General features: G+C 39.0%; 1 protein-coding gene across 3 annotated transcripts in view; it reads left to right on the forward strand.

Moving 5' to 3' along the window:
• Positions 1-22,012, forward strand: part of IDE (insulin degrading enzyme) — a 112,329-nt gene that overhangs the window by 42,677 nt on the left and 47,640 nt on the right. For all 3 annotated transcript variants that reach the window (XM_010381319.2, XM_010381320.2, XM_010381323.2), the window contains 7 exons: positions 7,262-7,384; positions 12,210-12,322; positions 13,783-13,945; positions 14,463-14,555; positions 15,002-15,093; positions 16,162-16,242; positions 17,786-17,889. In XM_010381319.2, coding sequence (XP_010379621.1) covers positions 7,262-7,384; positions 12,210-12,322; positions 13,783-13,945; positions 14,463-14,555; positions 15,002-15,093; positions 16,162-16,242; positions 17,786-17,889 — 769 coding nt within the window. The remainder of the gene's footprint in view (positions 1-7,261; positions 7,385-12,209; positions 12,323-13,782; positions 13,946-14,462; positions 14,556-15,001; positions 15,094-16,161; positions 16,243-17,785; positions 17,890-22,012) is intronic.

Below are 22,012 nucleotides of genomic sequence, written 5' to 3' on the forward strand. Positions count from 1 at the left end.
TGTTACCATTATTATCAAATATCCAGTTAGTGTTCAAATTTCTAGTGTTCTTATAAAAATCATAATTTTTAAAGTTTATTTGAATCAGAGTCCAAATAAGGCTCAAGTATTAGTGACTGTTTGATATGTCCTTTATTATTATTATTATTTTAATTTTTGTAGAGATAGGATCTCACTATGTTGTCCAGGCTGGTCTTGAAATCCTAGCTCCAAGCGATTCTCCCACTTTGACCACCCAAAGTGCTAGGACACCAAAGTGAGCCACCCAAAGTGAGCCACCACACCAGTCTGATGTCTTTTAAGTCTCTTTTTAGCTTATAAGTTCATCCTTCATCTCTTCCTCTGCTCCTTCCCCTCACTCCCCTCTTGGAATTTATTTATCGAATAATCAGGTTGTTTGTTTTATCGAACTTCTCATAGCCTAGATTTTTTTTTTACTGCACCCCTAACAATGTAGTTTAACAAGTCCTCTGTCTTCTGTATTTCTACAAATTGGCAGTTGGATATAGAGGTTTGATCAAATTTATGTTTGACTTTTTGACAAGGCACCTTCATAGGTGGTGATGTATTTTTCCATTGGGCATACAATGTCTGGTCATTTATTTATGATGTTGCAAACATTGATTCCCAGTGCATCACCTCCCTAATTTTGTTTTTTCTAATGCTAATTCTATTATTCCATCTGTTTTGGTTAATTTGAGTACTACTGTAAAATCTCTTTTTCTACTATTTGGCTAGTCAGTGGTACAGTTACTATAGGAAAGGCAGGATAAATGCTTTTATTCCATTCCATTTATTGACCAGTTTTGAAAATAATGAATTGGTTCGTCAGCATCCTTCAAGGTGACTAATTTGTTTTTTTGAGTGTATCACATAAACTCATGGATATAAAAACATTTCATATATTTTAGTCCATGTAATCATTTATTGTTCCCTAAGCTTTTCCATGGATTTTGTTACCTTTTTACCCTCACTGGGATATGTGTCTACAGAAAACTAGAAATTTACTGAAAACAAGAGCTGGACCAATCAAGTGTAGGAATGTTTTCTGATGGCATTTAAGAGGTTTTTGCTTAAAATTCCCTCTTATAACTCGTATCTTGTGCTTGCATATACTTAGCTGCAGAAGAATTGTCATTTTAAATTTTGTGAGAAAATTCACATATATTAAAAGGCTTTAGTCTCTCACTTCCAGGATTTTTAGAAGATTGCTATAGCAAGAAGAAAAGACTTTAAAAAAAGTTTATAATAATTCCAACTAACTAGCTATATGTATGTTAGCCTAACTTTCAGGATCTTGGATTTTCAGAGAACGTATAAAATTAAAATGGGTTATAACTATAAAGTTGACCTTTCCTGAGAACATACTATTGGAGAAACCTCTGGTTTCTAAGACATTTCTAAAACTTAAAACTCATTCCTTCTCAGAATAAGAAATATATTGCTGACTTTAGAATTTTCCAGGAAAATAAATTTTATTCCCTCGAAAATCAGCATTCATATACATTAGTACTGAGTTTGTAAGCTTTATTTATTCTAAACAGAATTGAAAATAAAATAAAGGTTGTTAAAATGAAAATATAAAGTAGCACTTACTGGATTTTACAATTTACCAACCCCTCTTCACATCCATTATTACATTTCTTAGGCTTCACAAAACCCCATGTTAATACTGTGTAATTATTGTCTGATAAATGCTATGCTGAACCTTAACATGGATTATTTATTTATTTATGAGATGGAGTCTTGCTCTGTCACCCAGACTGGAGTGCAATGGCTTGATTTCGGCTCACTGCAGCCTCCACCTCTCGGGTTGAAGCGATTCTCCTGACTTGGCCTCCCCGAGTAGCTGGAACTACAGGTGACTGCCACCATGACTGGCTAAGTTTTGTATTTTTAGTAAAGACGGGGTTTCTCCATATTGGCCATGCCGGTCTCAAACTCCTGACCTCCAATGATCCGCCTGCCTCAGCCTCCTGAAGTGTTGGGATTACAGGTGTCAGCCACCGAGCCCAGCAGATTATTTATATTTTAATTCTCACAGCAATCCTGTGAGGTTGGTTCTCTTACTATTCCCATTTATGAATAAGTAAAACTGAGGTGTAAGAGAGGTTAAGAAACCTGCCTGTGTCTCACAGCTAGGAAATGAAGGAGAGTCAGGGATTGAGCCCTTCCTTGCTCTTGCCAACTGGACAAATATCCATATTATCCCTATTTTACAGATGAAATAAATGACCCCTTGGAGATATTTGGAGACTTTTCCAGGGTTTCTAATTAGCACATGATGGAGTCAGGACAAGAATCCCTGAATTCCTAAATGCCAAGGCAGTGTTCTCTCCTAGCAGGCCTAGAGTGGAAGGGTCCCAGTAGGTGAGCAACCCTGATCCTCCATAATTAGGACAGTATGTGTCTAGAGACTAAACTGGTATTTATTATCCCAGTCTCATTCACGTTGTTCTCCATACATGGATTCTTAGTTGTTTTTTTTTTTTTTTTTTTTTTGAGACGGAGTCTCGCTCTGTCACCCAGGCTGGAGTGCTGTGGCCGGATCTCAGCTCACTGCAAGCTCCGCCTCCCGGGTTCACGCCATTCTCCTGCCTCAGCCTCCCGAGTAGCTGGGACTACAGGCGCCGCCACCTCGCCCGGCTAGTTTTTTGTAGTTTTTAGTAGAGACGGGGTTTCGCCGTGTTAGCCAGGATGGTCTCGATCTCCTGACCTCGTGATCCGCCCGTCTCGGCCTCCCAAAGTGCTGGGATTACAGGCTTGAGCCACCGCGCCCGGCCGGATTCTTAGTTGTTGGGGGGCAGTAATCTGGACCATTTACTCAGCTTCTAGCCACAATCTGTTTTTTTCCTTGGTGAGTACATCTTTTTATTTAATAATCCACTCAGAAGCCAAGAGTCTTTCCTACAATTCAAATTGTAACAGCAGTAGCTACTGTTTGTTGTTTATTTTCTGTTGTTTATTCATTATTATGTTAAATACTTCAGTATTTTTACAGATGTATGATGTAGTTGTCATACAAAGAGGTAGGTACACAGACATTTGCCATATCATTCCCTGTCACACTGCTTAAAGAAAGAGAATGTTACAAATGCACTTTGAGCATCCGGTGTACACTTCAATTGCATTTTCCTCCCTGCTCCTGAGAGATAACCACTATCTTCTTTAATGATTATCATTTCCATGTGTATAGTTTTATATGTTTTTATGTTTCATAGAAATAGTATTTTATTGTATGTAATCTCTGCTGCTTATATTTTTTCATTCAACATTTTGTTTTGTAAGACTTGTCCATATTGATGAGTATTCCTCTGATAATTTTTGTATTTTATTGCTCTTTGAAAAATTCGCTGAATGACTGTACCACTATTTATCCATTTTCCTATTAGTGAAACAGTGTTACTATGGAATTCTTGTACAGGTCTCCTTGTACGCAGACTTCTGGATACATATATCCAGGAGTGGAATTACTATGTAGTAGGATATGGACATCTTCAAATTGACTAGATTGTTTCCTGTAGCGGTTGATCCAAGATGCACTCCCTCAGGCAGTGTCTGAGTTCTCATTCGCTGCATACTAAACAACAGTTGGTGTCATAAGACTTTAACATTTTTGTTAAGTAATAGTCTTACGCTTTTTTTACATGTATTTTTCTTACTACGTACTATAAGCCCACTAATGTCAGTTTAGGAGATTGAGCCAAAGAGAAGTAAAGTAACTTGTTCAAGGCTATGCAGTCAGAAGATATCTGGCCCCAGGAGAATCAATTGAACCTTGGAGGTGGAGGTTGCAGTGAGCCGAGATGGCAATGTAAAGCACTAAGGAGCTTAAGCAAAACTTCCTCTGGAACTGTGGCTTTTAGCATCTTCATTTAGTAGAAAAGAAAGGCATCATCAATACTCAAATTTCAGCTTGATATGAGAGAACTTCAAACATTCTCCAGCGAAAGGCCTTTTTTTTTTTTTCCTAAGGAGTTAGGACTATGGGTATGCATCTAAGAGCATCTGGACCCCTCAGGTAGAGTGAGAGAATGTCTCAGGACCTCTCTGGGCAGTAAAGCAGAACTAGGTCTTATTTATTTGTTTATTTATTTATTTATCTATCAGTTAATCAGATGGAGTCTCACTCTGTCACCCAGGCTGAAGTGCAGTGGTGCGATCTTGGCTCACTGCAGTCTGCCTCCTGGTTTCAAGTGATTCTCATGCCTCAGCCTCTTGAGTAGCTAGGATGATAGGCATGCCACCGTATTTGCCAGGCTGGTCTTGAACTCCTGGCCTCAAGTGATGCGCCTGCCTTGGCCTCCCAAAGCGCTGGGATTACAGGCATGATTCACTGTGCCCAGCTTGAGCTCGTCTTCAGTGAGAAATTGAGAGGACTAATTAAGAACCTGGAACCAACTTGGACAACATAGACCCTGGTTCTACCAAAAAAATAAAAAAATAACTGGACGTGATGGCACATGCTTGTGGTCCCAGCTACTCTGGAGGCTGAGGTAGAAGGATCTTGAGCCCAGGAGGTCGAGGCTGTAGTGAGCTGTGATTATACCACTGCAGTCTAGCCTGGGCAACAGAGTAAGACCCTACCTTAAAAACAAGAACAACCTGGAAACTTGGGTGATAAGCTACGTCTACTGAGTATGAAAGTATGTGATTACTTTGTGACTAGCAAAAAGTTAATGAGTTAAGATTAAGGTTACTTGCTAGGCTGTTTTTTGCACATTTTCTCTTCACTGGATCTGTTAAGTATTCTGGGACATGAATCTTTACTCAGTGCTGTGCTTACTGAGCTGAAGACTGAGTTTGAGAGCGCCATCTGGTGGCTTTCGGTAGACATCCAATTTCATGAAAGGGACTTTCCCAGTGCCCCTGTATCAGATATTATAAAAACACAAGAAAAAAAAAAAAATTAAACCACATCAAGAACATACTCTACCATAGTTTTATCTCTTCAGAAGAAAGACAGGATCTTACTTAGTAGTGTAAGTAGAACCAATAATAAAAGTTATTGTGCCAGGATCTTAGGATATTTCCGGTCAAGATGCCATTTTGGAGAGACACCGATCATTGGAATTTCATCTTCCAGTCCCTAATTTGCAAAGTATTATTTAGAGAATTTGACTATTTGTTTTTGACTTACATATTTTACCCTACTTGAATTAGTTATTAAGATTTCATGAGAGCTGTTAGTGGTTCACTACATACATCGCTGGAGAGTTATAAAAATAGCATTGTATCCTTTTTTTAACCAGTCTAGGTCACATCTGTGAGAATTCACATCACAAATTTAATGCTTTGGCCCAAAATAGTGAATTTCTTTCCACAAGTAACTTGGCAAGTTCCAAAAAAATCCCTTAGTGACTCTGTTCAATTAATTATGGAGTACATAGAGAATTGAAAATTAAAATAAGCACGAATGGAGGCCATGTGGATCTTACTTTGTCTTTTAAGCGCTCATAATACTATCTCATAGGGATTTTAAGAAGTGGAAATACAGATACAGATGTAGACATTTTTCTGAAACAGTCTCACTCTGTTGCCCAGGAGTGCAGTAGTGTGATCTTGGCTCACTGCCACCTCTGCCTCCCAGGTTCAAGTGATTCTCATCCCTCAGCCTCCCGAGTAGCTGAGACTACAGGTGCCCACCACCATGCCTGGCTAATTTTTTTATTTTTAATAGGGGGTTTCACCATGTTGGCCAGGCTGGTCTTGAACTCCTGACCTCAGATGATGCACCCATCTTGGCCTCCCAAAGTGCTGAGATTACAGGTGAGAGCCACTCTGCCCAGCAAAGAAGTATAATTTTTTTTCTTTTGAGACAGAGTTTCCCTCTTGTTGCCTAGGCTGGAGTGCAATGGTGCGATCCCGGCTCCGCACGATCTCGGCTCACTGCAACTTCTGCCTCCTGGGTTCAAGTAATTATCCCGCCTCAACCTCCCAAGTAGCTGGGATTACAGGCATGCGCCACCACACCTGGCTAATTTTGTATTTTTATTAGAGACAGGGTTTCTCCATGTTGGTCAGGCTGGTCTTGAACTCCCGACCTCAGGCGATCCGCCCGCCTCAGCCTCCCAAAGTGCTTGGATTATAGGCGTGAGCCACCGTACCTGGCCAAAAGTATAATTTTTTTTTTTTTTTTTTTTTGAGACGGAGTCTCGCTCTATCGCCCAGGCTGGAGTGCAGTGGCCGAATCACAGCTCACTGCAAGCTCCGCCTCCCGGGTTTACGCCATTCTGCCTCAGCCTCCCGAGTAGCTGGGACTTCATTAGCTGGGACTACAGGCGCCCGCCACCTCACCTGGCTAGTTTTTTGTACTTTTTAGTAGAGACGAGGTTTCACCGTGTTAGCCAGGATGGTCTTGATCTCCTGACCTCGTGATCCGCCCGTCTCAGCCTCCCAAAGTGCTGGGATTACAGGCTTGAGCCACCGCACCCGGCCAAAAGTATAATTTTTATAAGACACTTTTAGGCCAGGCTTGGTGGCTCAGGCCTGCAATCTCAGCACTTTGGGAGGCCGAGGCGGGCGGATCACCTGAGGTCTGGAGTTCAAGACCAGCCTGACCAACATGGAGAAACCCCGTCTCTACTAAAAATACAAAATTAGACAGGCGTTGTGGCGCATGCCTGTAATCCCAGCTACTAGAGAGGCTGAGGCAGGAGAATCACTTCAACCTGGGAGGTGGAGGTTGGGGTGAGCCAAGATCGTGCCATTGCACTCCAGCCTGGGCAACAAAGGCGAAATTCTGTCTCAAAAAAAAAAAAAAAAAAAAAAAAAGGGCACGGTGGCTCCCAGCACTTTGGGAGCCGAGACAGGCGGATCACGAGGTCAGGAGATCGAGACCATCCTGGCTAACGCAGTGAAACCCCATCTCTACGTTAGCGGGCCGTGGTGGCGGGTGCCTGTAGTCCCAGCTACTCAGGGGGCTGAGGCAGGAGAATGGCGAGAACCCAGGAGGTGGAGCTTGCAGTGAGCCGAGATCGCGCCACTGCACTCCAGCCTGAGCCACAAAGCAAGACTCCGTATCAAAAAAAAAAAAAAAAAAGACACTTTTAATTCCGTAGAGAAGACTATAGTTTAAAACGTTGCTGGTTTTTACTATGTTATCCTGTTTATTCACTTAACATTCAAATAAATTTGAGTTATTATGTGTATTAAAACTCTATTTTTAAAGTTCATCTTAAGGAATATCAGTGATAATTACAAAACTTTAAACGTCCACATATTTTGCTTTTTCTAAAAAATGCCTTTTCTTCCCTTCCAGGAAACAAATATACTCTGGAGACTAGACCAAACCAAGAAGGCATTGATGTAAGACAAGAGCTACTGAAATTCCATTCTACTTACTATTCATCCAACTTAATGGCTGTTTGTGTTTTAGGTCGAGGTAAGAACCCTTACAATTTTTTATAGAGTTGGATAATGTAAGTTTTTCGTATTGGCTTTTTCACAGTATTAGAAGATGGATATAAGATAGAGGTACTTGCTCAGAGTCTTTTGAAAATGATCTACTTGTTAGAGAATACGTAGGTGGGGATTTTTATGTTTAAATCATTGTGTTCCCCAAAGAAGTTTAAGTGGAGATCTGAAAAGAATACAAATTACTACAATAATAGGTGCTCTAAGCATATAAAAGCAAAGCAAGCCCAGCCTGGGCACCATAGTAAGATCCTGTCTCTACCAAAAAAATTTTTTTCTAAATTAGCGAGATGTGGTAGTCTGCACCTATAGTCCTAGCTGCTAGGGAGGCTGAAGGAGGAAGATCCCTTGAGCCCAGTAGTTAAAAGCTGCAGTGGGCTGTGATCACCACACCACTGCACTCCAGCCTGGGTGGCAGAGAGAGATCCCATGTTAAAAAAATACACACACACAAAAAGGACAAAGATTGGCAGATTTGACCTTATAACAATTCAAAAAACTGGGGAAAAAAAAAAAAACAGATGATGATAAACTTGGGAGACCATTTGGAATGTAAACAACAGTTTGATTTTTAAAATGCAAATTAACTACTAACATTGTTTCCTGCTGTTTTTAAGTAATACCTACCCACTGCAGATGGTGTTGCTTTTTTGTATTGGTAATGGTGGTTATCAGTTGCTCTAGTCTTCTGGAGGGCAGTTTAACAATATCAGTCTTAAAAGTAAATATGCATTTTTACTTTTAAAAATGCAATTTCAGGAAATAATCAGAGTTCAAATAGGAGATATAAAAGGATGTTTCTGTCAGTATAGTATATATTAGTAAAAATTTAGCAATCTAAATGTTAATAGGAAATTCGCTAAATACTGATTTTATAATTGTAAAATAGAATATCTTATAGAAAAATAGCATTTCTTATTCTGCTTTCCATCTTACTTGCTTTTTCTTTATAGTATTTATTAATGCTTCAGGTATTAAATATTTGTGTGTTTTTGTTGTCCACCCTAGCAAAATGTAAATTACTTGAGAGTAGAAACTGTTTTGTTCACTGCTTTATCCTTAGTACCTGGGCTCGTGCTTGGTGCTTGGCACATCATAGGTAAATGTATATTGAATGAATAAACAGTTTTATGACAGCATTTTAATACCATGGGAAGAAGATATTCTTAATATATTCTCCTATATATGAATATATATTCTAATATATGCATATATAAATATAACAAAACATTTTTAATTAATACATGTATATTATATATAATAATATATTGTATATTTTTTAGTGTTCTTAATATATTAAAGAGAAAACAAAAGCTGTTTACAAAAACATATGCTATATGGTCCCATTTGGGGATTTATTAAAAATTCTAAGACATATCCCTCCCCCCAAATTTTTTAAAACTCTAATAGGGACCAGGCGCAGTGGCCCACACCTGTATTTCCAGCACTTTGGAAGGCCGAGGCAGGTGGATCACTTGTGGTCAGGAGTTTGAGACCAGTCCGGCCAACATGGCGAAACCCCATCTCTACTAAAAATGTAAAAATTACCCAGGCATGGTGGCAGGCACCTGTAATCCCAGTTACTTGGGAGGCTAAGGCAGGAGAATCGCTTGAACCTGGGAGGTGGAGCCTGCAGTGAGCCAAGATTGTGCCACTGCACTACAGCTTGGGCAACAGAGTGAGACTCTGTCTCAAACAAACAACAACAAAAACACTAAAAACTCTAATATCCCATATATGGTGTAGGTGAAAGACAAAATGGAAAAGCATGTACTAGAAATTTGATAATGTTGTATAGTAGTTAAGAACTCACAGTTCACAGTCCAACAACCTGGCTTTTCATTCCAAATATACCGCTTACTTAGCTGTGTGGCTGTGAGCTAACAAACTTACTTCAGTTTTTCAAACTTCAGTTTTCACATTTGTAAAGTGGTGGGTGGTGCCTTGTACCTGTTGTGAGGTTTAATTGAGATAATAAAAAGTGTTTAGCATGGTGTATGGCACATAGCAAATGCTCCATAAATGGTGGTAGCCACTCTAGCATCTTTATAATCATGAAATTATGGTAACTTTTGTTACCGTAATTTAGCTTTTGTTTCTAAGTTTTCTACTGTTGGCAAATGTGACTTTTATAGTTAGAAAATAAACTATTTTTTAAGTTGGTAGCAAGAACCAGGGTGTAAAATGGGTTCAGGGAGAGAGGACAATAAAAAAAAGCATACTCGCCGGGCGCGGTGGCTCAAGCCTGTAATCCCAGCACTTTGGGAGGCCGAGACGGGCGGATCACGAGGTCAGGAGATCGAGACCATCCTGGCTAACACGGTGAAACCCCGTCTCTACTAAAAATACAAAAAAACTAGCCGGGCGAGGTGGCGGGCGCCTGTAGTCCCAGCTACTCCGGAGGCTGAGGCAGGAGAATGGCGTAAACCCGGGAGGCGGAGCTTGCAGTGAGCTGAGATCCGGCCACTGCACTCCAGCCCGGGCGACAGAGCAAGACTCCGTCTCAAAAAAAAAAAAAAAAAAAAAAAAAAAAAAAAAAAAAAAAAAAAAGCATACTCTGTAATGCTATGTGCTTGCTTCAGGTAGGTGGGTTTAGAATGTTAAAATATCACTTGCTGTTTAGAACCCAGTCCTGGGAATAGGTGCCTAAGCTGTTTTTTTTTTTTAAATCTATGTTGTATTTGAGATTAAACACATGATTTCAGTAAGCATTTAATGGGCAAGTGACAATTGCAATAGATGAATCAAACCTGAGCCCTGTCCTCAGAATGTTCTTGGTTTAGTGGAAATGACAGAATAAGCATCTAAAAAATAAAGTGTCTCAGTTCCCTGATCCATACACATCACTCTCCCATTGTGACTGACTTCCTGTGCTGAACCTGAGAGAGATGTCTTTACAGTACAGAGGTATGAGGAGGAAACTGGATCTCTTAGAGGATTAAAAGATAATCCACTCCTTCTTTTGGCTGGAGGAGAGAGGAAGAGTAACCATGTGGAAGGATCTCTGTCACAAGGGTACAAAGAGAAGTTTTTCTTTTCTTGCCTGAAGCTGTTTCTCTAGCTGTGGCAGCACTAACTGCCTGAACACTTGCCACATAGGTAATCATCAAGTGCAGACACTAAGGTTGCCAAACTTGATGATATGAAGGTGAGTGGGACTCAGTTCCCTGATCTCTGGGGAGCTCACAGTTTAGTGGGGTAGATAGACTGTGCTATAGTGTTTAGCTCCCTTACCTTTAAAAAGTGACACTGTGAATTTATGCTTTTAGGGTAGAAATATGCAAGAAGAAAGAATCACCTGGTAGAACCTTGCTCAGGGTGTTGCTGTCACCAGCACTGCAGGCCCACAAACCTTTATTAACTGCTCACCTTGTTTCAAGTCATATGTCCCATCTGCAAAAAGATGTCTCTGACATCTCTTGCTACAATATTCCCTCTGCATTCCTAAATTCACTTGTCATATAACAAGCAGCCACTGGTCTGCCTTTTATTTGGCTCTGGACATTTTGGAGTCCACCATACATGTCAAAAAATTGAGGCAAAAGTAGGTATATTTTATAAATAAAATGCAAATGCCTACACTTAAAGGCACAAAAGAGAATTTTACACCATATAAAGGCAGCTCTCAAATAGTAATTTAGTACTCCCAAGAATTCATGGAAAAGTTCCAAATGGGTCACAGAATATCAAGGCAAGATTCTTATTTGATTCAAATGCTTACTGATAGTAACAGGTTATGAATGTTTATACCATTTACAAATAACCTGTTTTTGAGGAGACAGAATCAAGATGAGAGGTTATCTTGTTTATAAAAAGATATGTTTTGGCTGGACACAGTGGCTCACATCTGTAAATCCAGCACTTCGGGAGGCTGAGGTTGGCAGATCACTTGAGCTCAGGAGTTTGAGACCAGCCTGGGCAACATGATGAAACCCTGTCTCTATTAAAAATACAAAAAACTAACAGGGCATGGTGGTGCACGCCTGTAATCCCAGCTACTGGGGAGGCTGAGGCACGAGAATCACTTGAACCTGGGAGGCGGAGGTTGCAGTTAGCTGGCATCGTGCCACTGCACTCCAGCCTGTGCAACAGAGCAAGACCTTACCTCAAAAAAAAAAAAAAAAAAGATAGGTTTTTTTTATACTCCTTTCTTTTTAGGATAATAGTAATTTGTACAAATGGAAAAAATTTAATTCCACACAGAAAGGTATAAAATAAAAAGCAAGCTGTTCTTTATTCCATCCTATGACTGCTGTGCCCTCTTCTCAAACACCTAACTCATTTCTTGTTATACTTCCAAAAGTAGAATTTTGCTAATATCATATATATACACACACACATATATAAAATGTGCATTTTGGAGTCCTTCATACATGTCAAAAAATTGAAGTAAAAACAGGCATATTTTATAAATAAAATGCAAATGCTCACATTTAAAGGCACAAAAGATAATTTTATACCATAGAAGGAAATTCTTTATGTATAAGGTGAATGTTATACTCTGCTAGTAGTTCAGTATATATGCCTGTTGATAATCATAGTCATTTTTCCAAATGCAATTAATTATTGTTTCTAATATTTGTTTTAATTTTATTATACTTGTGAAATAATATTGTGAATAATACTTGTGAATAATTTTTTAAAATAGAGAGAGATAGGTGTGAGGTGTAATCATTTTCACATTTTCCTTTCAGTGGTACTGAAACTTTTCAGGAGATCCTAAGATTTTAAGCTCTCCCTGTTGTATGTTATGATTCACTTAAGTTCTGTTTTCCTTGTTTGTTTTCTTGTAGAATCTTTAGATGACTTGACTAATCTGGTGGTAAAGTTATTTTCTGAAGTAGAGAACAAAAGTGTCCCACTGCCAGAATTTCCTGAACACCCTTTCCAAGAAGAACATCTTAAAGTAAGTGCATAAATTTTGGCATTTTGTCTTCTTAATTTGTTGACATAATATATACCCAGTTTAGCGTAGACCAGGTGAAAATTTTTGGAGATTTCATTATTTATGCTTTTTTTTTCTTTGAAACAGAGTTTTGCATTGTCACCCAGGCTGGAGTACAGTGGTGCCATCATGGCTCACTGAAGCCTTAACCTCCCTGGCTCAGTTGATCCTCCCACCTCAGCCTTCTGAGTAGTTGGGACTACAAGCACACACTGCCACACCTGGCTAATTTTTGTATTTTTAATAGAAACAGGGTTTCACTGTGTTGCCTTGACTGATCTTGAACTCCCGATCTCAAGTGACCCACCTGTCTCAGCCTCCCAAAATGCTAGAATTACAGGCGTGAGCCACTGTACCCAGCCCATATGTAGTTTGTTTGTTTGTTTGTTTGTTTCTGTTTTTGGTTTTTTTGACAAGGAGTTACGCTCTGTTGCCCAGGCTGGTGTGCAGCGGTGCGATCTCGGCTCCCTGCAACCTCTGCTTCCCAAGTTCAAGCAATTCTTCTGCCTCAGCCCCCTGAGTAGCTGGAACTGTAGGTGCATGCCACCGTGCCCGGCTAATTTTTGTATTTTTAACAGAGATGGGGTTTCACCATGTTGGCCAGGCTGAGGTCGAACTCCTGACCTCAGGTGATCTGTCTCCTTTGGCCTCCCAAAGTGCAGGGATTATAGGTGTGAGCCACCGCACCCAGCCCCCATGTGGTTTTAAGTATTTGTCAGGATAATAAAATCAATCTCACATTTATTAGGATCATGAATCACCAAAAACATATCAATATGTTCTGGTCTTTACATGCTAAAAGTAGTTTTGGTAGCTGTAGTCTTAATAACTGTTGAAGCTGTTACCCTGTACCTGAAGATAAGCATTCAAAACCATTAATATTTAGCTGCATGGTTCAGGGGGTCAAACATGGACTATATACCGACTGTAATGAAATTCCACTAGGAGAGTGCTGAGTCATTATTTATTTGTGGTCAGTGTATCATTTTCTGTGGCAATTGATTTGCTCTTTTTTTTTTTTTTTTTTTGAGACGGTGTCTCGCTATCACCCAGGCTGGAGTGCAGTGGCCGGATCTCAGCTCACTGCAAGCTCCGCCTCCCGGGTTCACGCCATTCTCCTGCCTCAGCCTCCCAAGTAGCTGGGACTACAGGCGCCCACCAGGTCGCCCGGCTAGTTTTTTGTATTTCTTAGTAGAGACGGGGTTTCACCGTGTTAGCCAGGATGGTCTCGATCTCCTGACCTTGTGATCCACCCGTCTCGGCCTCCCAAAGTGCTGGGATTACAGGCTTGAGCCACCGCGCCCGGCCCTGATTTGCTCTTAAATTTGGTATTCTTCCATGAAAATCATTCTTCATAGTTTAGAAATATTTTCTTCAGTAGGAGTTGTATATAGCTAATCTCTGTGATTTGTTTTCTCCAGCAACTTTACAAAATAGTACCCATTAAAGATATTAGGAATCTCTATGTGACATTTCCCATACCTGACCTTCAGAAATACTACAAATCAAATCCTGGTCATTATCTTGGTCATCTCATTGGGCATGAAGGTCCTGGAAGTCTGTTATCAGAACTTAAATCAAAGGGTAAGTCTCCTGGGCAGCAGCTTCTGAGTGTCCACCACATCTTTTCACTCTGGCTCTCATTTTCTCCTGCATATTGTCCTGTGAATGAACATTCTTAGATGTGACCATTTTGGGTTAGTAAGTGAGATGGTGGTTATTGGCATGCTGTTGTCTTTTTTTTTTTTTCTTTTTTAGATAGAGATGGGGTTTCGCCATTTTGCCCAGGCTAGTCTCAAACTCCTGGTCTCAAGCAATCGCCCACCTTGGCCTCCCAAAGTGCTGGGATTACAGGCATGAGCCACCGTGCCCAGCCAGTAGTCTACTCTTGACTGGGAATTGATGTGAGGAATCTTCAGGAAAGACCCCACTTCTGCACCATCTGAAACTGTTTTTCTGAACTGATTTTTTCCCCCATCTTTTTTGCAAGAGGTTCATTCTCATGTCTTAGGAACATACAGTATGAATTTAAAAAATTTTTCTTAGCTTCAAAGAAGCCACATATGCAATCAATCATGTTGATTTCCTTTGAATGTTGCAGGCTGGGTTAATACTCTTGTTGGTGGGCAGAAGGAAGGAGCCCGAGGTTTTATGTTTTTTATCATTAATGTGGACTTGACCGAGGAAGGATTATGTAAGTATTGATTCACCTTTTTACTTTTGAATGAAAATTTACTTTCTATGATGTTTTTTAACTTCTTCTTGCTGTGGATCTGTTTTATGTTGAAAGCTATAACACTTTAATTCATACAACTTATCCATTGTATTTTTCATATGTAACTTGGCCTTTGTTTCATGGACGATTCTTCTCCCCTTAACAACTGATCATTATGTTGCACTTGTTAAATGTGGACTTGGCTTTTTATTTGCTCATTTACTGCCCCAACACCCTTTCTGTCACATATCCCTGAGCCCAGAGGGCCATGTGTGTGGGACACCTAAAACCAGTCTCAGGGAGGTGAGGACTGCATTTTCTAAGAGGGACCATCTTCCACTTACCTGACTTTACCTTAGGAGTGAGCTCACTGCTTTGAAGGATTCAAGGACTGAATGGTTTTTAAGTGTGCCCCTTTTTTCCAGTACATGTTGAAGATATAATTTTGCACATGTTTCAATACATTCAGAAGTTACGTGCAGAAGGACCTCAAGAATGGGTTTTCCAAGAGTGCAAGGTACTTTTGTTTCACCAAAACTTTTCTTAAGGAATCTATTTTTCAAGAACAAATACATGTGAATTAGTTTAAATTTAAGGCCCAGTTAAACTTTTAACGTTTTTTTCCTAATTGAACTCTAAAATTTTGCAATGTATAATAGTATTAGTTAAGGCTTAGTTGTACTAGTCTGATTTGCTACTTGGGGCACAACTAAGGGGAAAGGCATCATGTAGCCCTTTTTAGGATGGAAAAGGGAAGAAATCAAATGCTTTTCCATCGCTCAGAAGAAAATCAGCAGTTTCTTGAGCTAGAATCTGTCAGGGGTTATGTTACTTCCTGCCTGAAGCTGCATGAGCTCTGTCATTTTCAGATCTTTAAATCTGTAGCAAACTCTCAAAGAAGTAATGAATTGTTTATGTATGATTGTGTTATTAAAAGTGATTTTATTATTGTATGTGTGGGAAGAGCCTGGCTTTTTTTTTTTTTTTTTTTTTGCATAAAACAAATGGTGTTTGTCTTTCAAATTTTTAAAAGCCTTTTTAAAATGGGTTTTTAAAAATATGTGCTTTAAAGCCTATCGAGATTCTCAAATGTATTTTAGTATAAGAAACATCCTTTTTAACTAGATAAAAGTTTAAAGGTATAATTTCTGCTTCCAAAAATTATGACAATAACTCCTAATCTGGGTGCTGTTCTCTGAATGAGTCACCAAAATCATCTATGGTGGAATTGTTGGATCTCACAAGGTTCTTTCACACAGTTTTTCTAAATTCTTTGGCTACTAGTTTCAACAACTTAGGCTATAGAGCCATATCCTGTATTTGTTATTTTCATTGAAAATTGTTTACCTATTTTGTTTTTGGTTTTAAGCCTAGGTTGATGGATTAAATTTTATACACATTAAGAATTTTTTTAAATACTCTATGCATTTCTAAATCAAGCATAGCCATTTTTTCAGAAAGTGTGATAAAGTATTTATGGAGTATTTATGGAGTAGCAAGCTTATAGTGCAAGCCAAACACTTAAAAAAAAAAAAGTTTCTAAATAAGGGTGGATGTATCTAATTGGATTAATTTTCTATTTTAGGACTTGAATGCTGTTGCTTTTAGGTTTAAAGACAAAGAGAGGCCACGGGGCTATACATCTAAGATTGCAGGAATATTGCATGTAAGTTTGTTGTTATTTTACTGTATACATTGCTGTGTAGAGTATTTCAGCAATCTTGCATATATTATTTTCAATAATAAGTGAATTATTAAAATTGAAGCTGAGGTATAAAACTTTAAACTTTGTAGCAACAGGGCAAATGTTGATGCCAGGATATGTTTAAAATCTTAATTTTCATCCTGAAATTTATTTTCTGTAATGTTTTTATTAAATACGCATTTTGCTTATTGGCTTTAAATATATTTCAGTTCTGCAGCATGTCAAGTGCTACTTATGTGAAAGCTATTGATCATTTACTTTTTTTTAATTTCCATTGCTACCATCCTAGTCTGAGTTATCATGATTTCTTGCTTGGGCTACCATGATAGTCTTTTACCTGGGATCCCTATTTTCCTCTTGATCCCCATTGTAGTTTATTTTTCCAGCCTCGTGATCTTTTGAAAACTAAAATCTGAATGTTTCACTCCTCTGTTTAAATTCCTTCAGTGGTTTCCCAACAGAGTTGGCATAAAATGCAAAATTTTCCTTGGCCTACAAGGTGATGTGGCCCCAGCCTATCTGGCCATCTTCCATACTACTGTCCAGCCCACCTCTCCCATTTGCATTCCACTCCAACTGTACTGGCTCTCTAATTTTCAGACATTAAGTTTATTCCTCCCCCATTGCTATTTTCTCTACATGAAACACTCTTCTATCTGATCTTTGCCTGGCTAGATTCTTATCATTTGAGTCTCCCCTCAGATTTCTTCTCCTCAGACCTTCTCTGACCTCCCAATCTAAAATAATGCCCCTCCCCCTTTTTTATTGTTTTCATAGCACCTCTCACTAAAATTACAATATTTGTTTATTGTCTGCCTCCCTCCCAATTACAATGTTTGTGCACTTCTTGGAGGACAAAGGATTTCATGTGTCTTACCTACTGTTTTATCCATAGTACGTGGAACAGTGCCTGGCACAGAGTAGATGTTCATTAAATATTTATTGGATGAATGAATCAGTCAGTGTGGAAGCTGCTCTTACCAATATTGGAAGTTGCTCTTACCAAAAAGCATCTTCTGGATTGTTTTTCTACACTGGTCAAAAATATGAGCCGTTTTTTTCCCCACAACAGTTTCCCAAATGTTTGTCTAGTTTGTTTCATAGAAATTTAGGAAATTCTGTTCATAAAAATGTGTGTACTTTATATTTAAAAATCCTGTAGGTGTCAGCATTTTATTACCGAATTTTCTTCATTAACAAGTACTCAATTTTTGACCAGAAATATTCATGGTTTTCCCTGAAAGAAATGTGATTTTGCTCTCTATAATGGAAGTATGTTTGGAGATTAACAGTATATTTGGCAGAATCATCAAACAATATGAAACTGCTTAACAATGTGGTAGGAAAGAGAAAATGATTTAGGGCCTCAGAAAATTTTTCCAATGGAGTAAAATTTAATTGAAGGGAGAAAGGGTGTACAGTAATGAATTTAATGTATTACATATCTGCTTTAATAAACTATGTAGTAGCTATGTATATTTATTTATATTTTCCTTTTTAAAAGTATTATCCCCTAGAAGAAGTGCTCACAGCAGAATATTTACTGGAAGAATTTAGACCTGACTTAATAGAGATGGTTCTCGATAAACTCAGACCAGAAAATGTCCGGTGAGTCACCATACAGATTTTACTATTATACACTAAATTTTCAATAGTGATTAGAATCTGAAAAAACTTGAAATTGTGAATAAAATGCTTTAAAACATTTTATCAAGCATGATTACAAAAGTAGAGAATAGTATAATGAAGCAACAGCAAGCTTCAACCATTGATACATGGCCAGTCTTTTTTATCCATCCCTCTTCAGTCATCCTCCTTCCACCCTAGATTATTTTGAGGCAATATCTCCAAAAGATGAGGACATTTTAAAAAACAAATATAATTTTATTATCATAAATAAAATAGAATAATAACCTGTCTTAACCTGACTTTATTCTAACTCAAACTCCCAAAGTGTCAGCCCAACCTATCTGGCTCGTATAAGCAAGTGAAGACACCCTCTTTTTCTTAAGCCACAGTAAAGATTACAATCTCAGAATCCTCCTGATTGACCAGTGGTTAACCAGGAAATCAAAAGTCCAAACTCTTACAGCAGCAGAGGTATTCTTGCTAGAGGAAAGTAGTCCCTAAAGTGCCTGTGAGCCACCACATGATATTCCTCCCTTAAAACTGAATTTCATATATGTTTTCTAAAGTCAAATGATGGAATATAATTGAATGACACGTTTTACATTTTTAATTTTTTTCCTCAGGGAAGTATTTTTGAAATTCTACTGGCAATTTGGTGATTAAGTAAATAAGTTTTTTGGAACAGTTGTTTTATGAATAAGATCAACAATGTGATAGAACTTTTTGAAGAAAAAATCTTTTGGGGCTTGGCATGGTGGCTCCCACCTGTAATCTCAGCACTTTGGGAGGCCAGGGTGGGCGGAACACCTGAGGTCGGGGGTTCGAGACCAGTCTGACCAACATGGAGAAATTCCGTCTCTACTAAAAATACAAAATTACCCAGGTGTGGTGGCATGCGTCTGTAATCCCAGCTACTCAGGAGGCTGTGGCAGGAGACCTGCTTGAACCCGGGAAGTGGAGGTTGCTGTGAGCCAATATCATGCCATTGCACTCCAGCCTAGGAAACAAGAGTGAAACTCCATCTCAAAAAAAAAAAAAAAATCCTTTTGACAGACTGTACTGTCAGAGTCTTTTCCTAGTTACCATTGTTTGAACTTTTCCAGACATATTATCAAAGATTCATTAGCTATAATTGCATATATATGACTTGCACCATACTGTTTAGGTTGAGAACAATAACTAATGTCTTCTAATGTTCAGGTGGGCTTGACCTATCTATTGTGACTCCTAGGTGGTTGGTGGACTCAGGTGACTTTCTTCTAGGAAATACTGTTAGCCAGATTTTACCTGACCTCATGCTAGGATTCAGCTAAATATTCTATTTTTTTGGGAAGCCAAAGCAGGAGGATCACTTGAGCCTAGGAATTTAAGACCAGCCTGAGGAGCATGGTGAGACCCCATCTCTATTTTAAAAAGTTTTAATGATTTTTTATATTATGATACAGTGTTTGGGTGAGTACAAATAATTAGCTTCAAGAACAATTTTTTATAGAGATAGGGTCTCACTGTATTGCCCAGGTGGATCTCAAACTCCTGGCCTCAAACAATCCAGTTTAGCCCCCCAAAGTGCTGGGATTCACATGCGCAGCCTATAATTATCTTTTCTTTTTCTTACTGAGCCTAGAATTTTAAAATTGGAATAAGATACCATGGTTTTGAGGTTTAAAAAATATATTAAGGGTCAAAATTTAGAAATCTTTTTCAATGAAAATAATGTAAAATTATTTAGAAATTGAATTTCCGGTTTGAGGTACCCAGTAGGTTACAATGTTTCCTATGCAGTTTCTTGTCAATATGTTAAGTCCCCATTTATTGCCTAATCCTTAATTACTCAAAAATTGATTATGATACAGAAAATCATACTAAAAAACTAGACGAAGTTACCAACAGCTGTGAATTCATTAGAGATTGATGAGTTGATCATTCTGCCTTTAATAGCAAATGCTCTTTTTCAACTCTAGGTAATTTACTGAGGAATTGAAAAATGAAGAAATCTTTCCTTTTCCATTCAGCGAACAACAGATAAAGTTGTAGATTAAATATTTGTATAAGCTAATATGTTAAGTTATTCATGCCTGATGTAGTCTAGTGGGGGATGGCGAGATATAGTTCACATAATTTAAATGATTTAAAGTGATATATACACTGATACACGTGGTTGCGTATGTAGAAAATCCTAAGGAATCTACTTTCGCCTGCAAAAATCTGGAACTAATAAGTGAATTCAGCACAGTCACAGGTTGCAAGGTCAATATACAAAAATGAATTGCATATATACTAGGAATGAGTTTAACCAAAGATAAGCAAGACTTCTACATAAAAAACTAAAAACAGTAGAAGAGAGCAAACAGTAGCCAAGAAAAATGAAAGAAGACTTAAATAAATGAAGAAGCATACTATATTCATACATTAGGAGACTTGATATTATTAATATGTTAGTTCTCTCCAATCTGATTCATAGACTCAATGTCATCATAACCCAAATCCTGGTAGGCTGTTTTTCTTCTTTTGATTTATTTATTTAGAGACAGGGTCTTGCATTGTCACCAAGGCTGGACTGTAGTGGCAGGATCATAGCTCACTGCAGCCTAGACCTCTTGGGCTTAAGTGATCTTCCTGCATCAGCTTCCTGAGTAGCTGGGACTATGGGTGCAAGCCACTATACTGGTTTAATTTTTTTTTTTTTTTTTGAGATGGAGTTTCACTCTTATCACCCAGGCTGGAGTGCAATGGCGCGATCTTGGCTTACTGCAACCCCGCCTCCCAGGTTCAAGCAATTCTCCTGCCTTAGCCTCCTGAGTAGCTGGGATTACAGACACCCGCCACCACACCTGGCTAATTTATTTCAGTAGAGATGGGGTTTCACCGTGTTGACCAGGCTGGTCTCAAACTCCTGACCTCAGGTGATCCGCCCACCTCAGCCTCCTAAAGTGCTGGGATTACAGGCATGAGCCACTGTTCTGGGCCTTTTTTCTTTTTTTTTTTTTTAGATGGAGTCAGGCTGGAGTGCAATGGCACAGTCTTGGCTCACTGCAACCTCTGTGTCCTGGGATCAAGCGATTCTCCTGCCTTAGCCTCCCTGGTAGCTGTAACTACAGGCACGTGCCACCATGCCCAGCCAATTTTTGTATTTTTAGTAGAGACAGAGTTTCACCATGTTGGCCAGGATGGTCTTGATCTCTTGTCCTGGTGATCTGCCTGCCTTGGCCTCCCAAAGTGCTGGGATTACAGACGTGAACCAACGCATCCGGCTTTTTTTTTTGTTTGTTTAATAGTCTTGCTCTGTTGCCCAGGCTGGAGTGCACTGGCATGATCTTGGCTCACTGCAACCTCCTCCTCCTGAGTTCAAGCAATTCTCATGCCTGAGCCTCCCAAGTAGCTGTGATTACAGGCATATGCCACCAATGCTCAGCTAATTTTTAAATTTTTTCGTAGAGATAGAGTCTCACTATGTTGCCCAGATTAGTCTCAAACTCCTAAGCTCAAATGATCCTCCCACCTCAGCTTCCCAAAGTGCTGGGATTACAGGCATGTGCCACTGCACCTGGCCTTTTTTATTTTTTTTATTTTTTTCTGAGATGGGGTCTCACTCTCGCCCAGGCTAGAGTGCAGTGGTGCGATCTCAGCTCACTGCAACCTCTGCTTCCCAGGTTCAAGCGATTCTCTTGCCTCAGCCTCCCAAGTAGCTGAGATTACAGGTATATGCCACCACGCCTGGCTAATTTTTGTATTTTCAGTAGAGATGGGGTTTCTCCATGTTGGTCAGGCTGGTCTCGAACTCATTACCTCAGGTGATCGGCCCACCTTGGCCTCCCAAAGTGCTGGGATTACAGGCATGAGGGTATAAGTCACTGTACCCGGCCAGTCAGTTGATTTTATTTTTGACAAGAGCATCAACATAATTGAGAATGGAAAATCTTTTCAACAAATGGTGCTGTTCTACCAGCTGCATATCTATATGAAAAATGATGAAACTTGACCTTTACCTCATACTATTTATAAAATTTGAGATAGATCATAGACCTAAATATAAGCACTAAATCTATAAAACTTCCAGAAAAAATAGGAAAATATCTTCAAAACCTTGAGATAGGCAAAGATT

This window comes from Rhinopithecus roxellana, chromosome 11, assembly GCF_007565055.1.
Source record: "Rhinopithecus roxellana isolate Shanxi Qingling chromosome 11, ASM756505v1, whole genome shotgun sequence".
Taxonomy (NCBI): Eukaryota; Metazoa; Chordata; class Mammalia; order Primates; family Cercopithecidae; genus Rhinopithecus; species Rhinopithecus roxellana.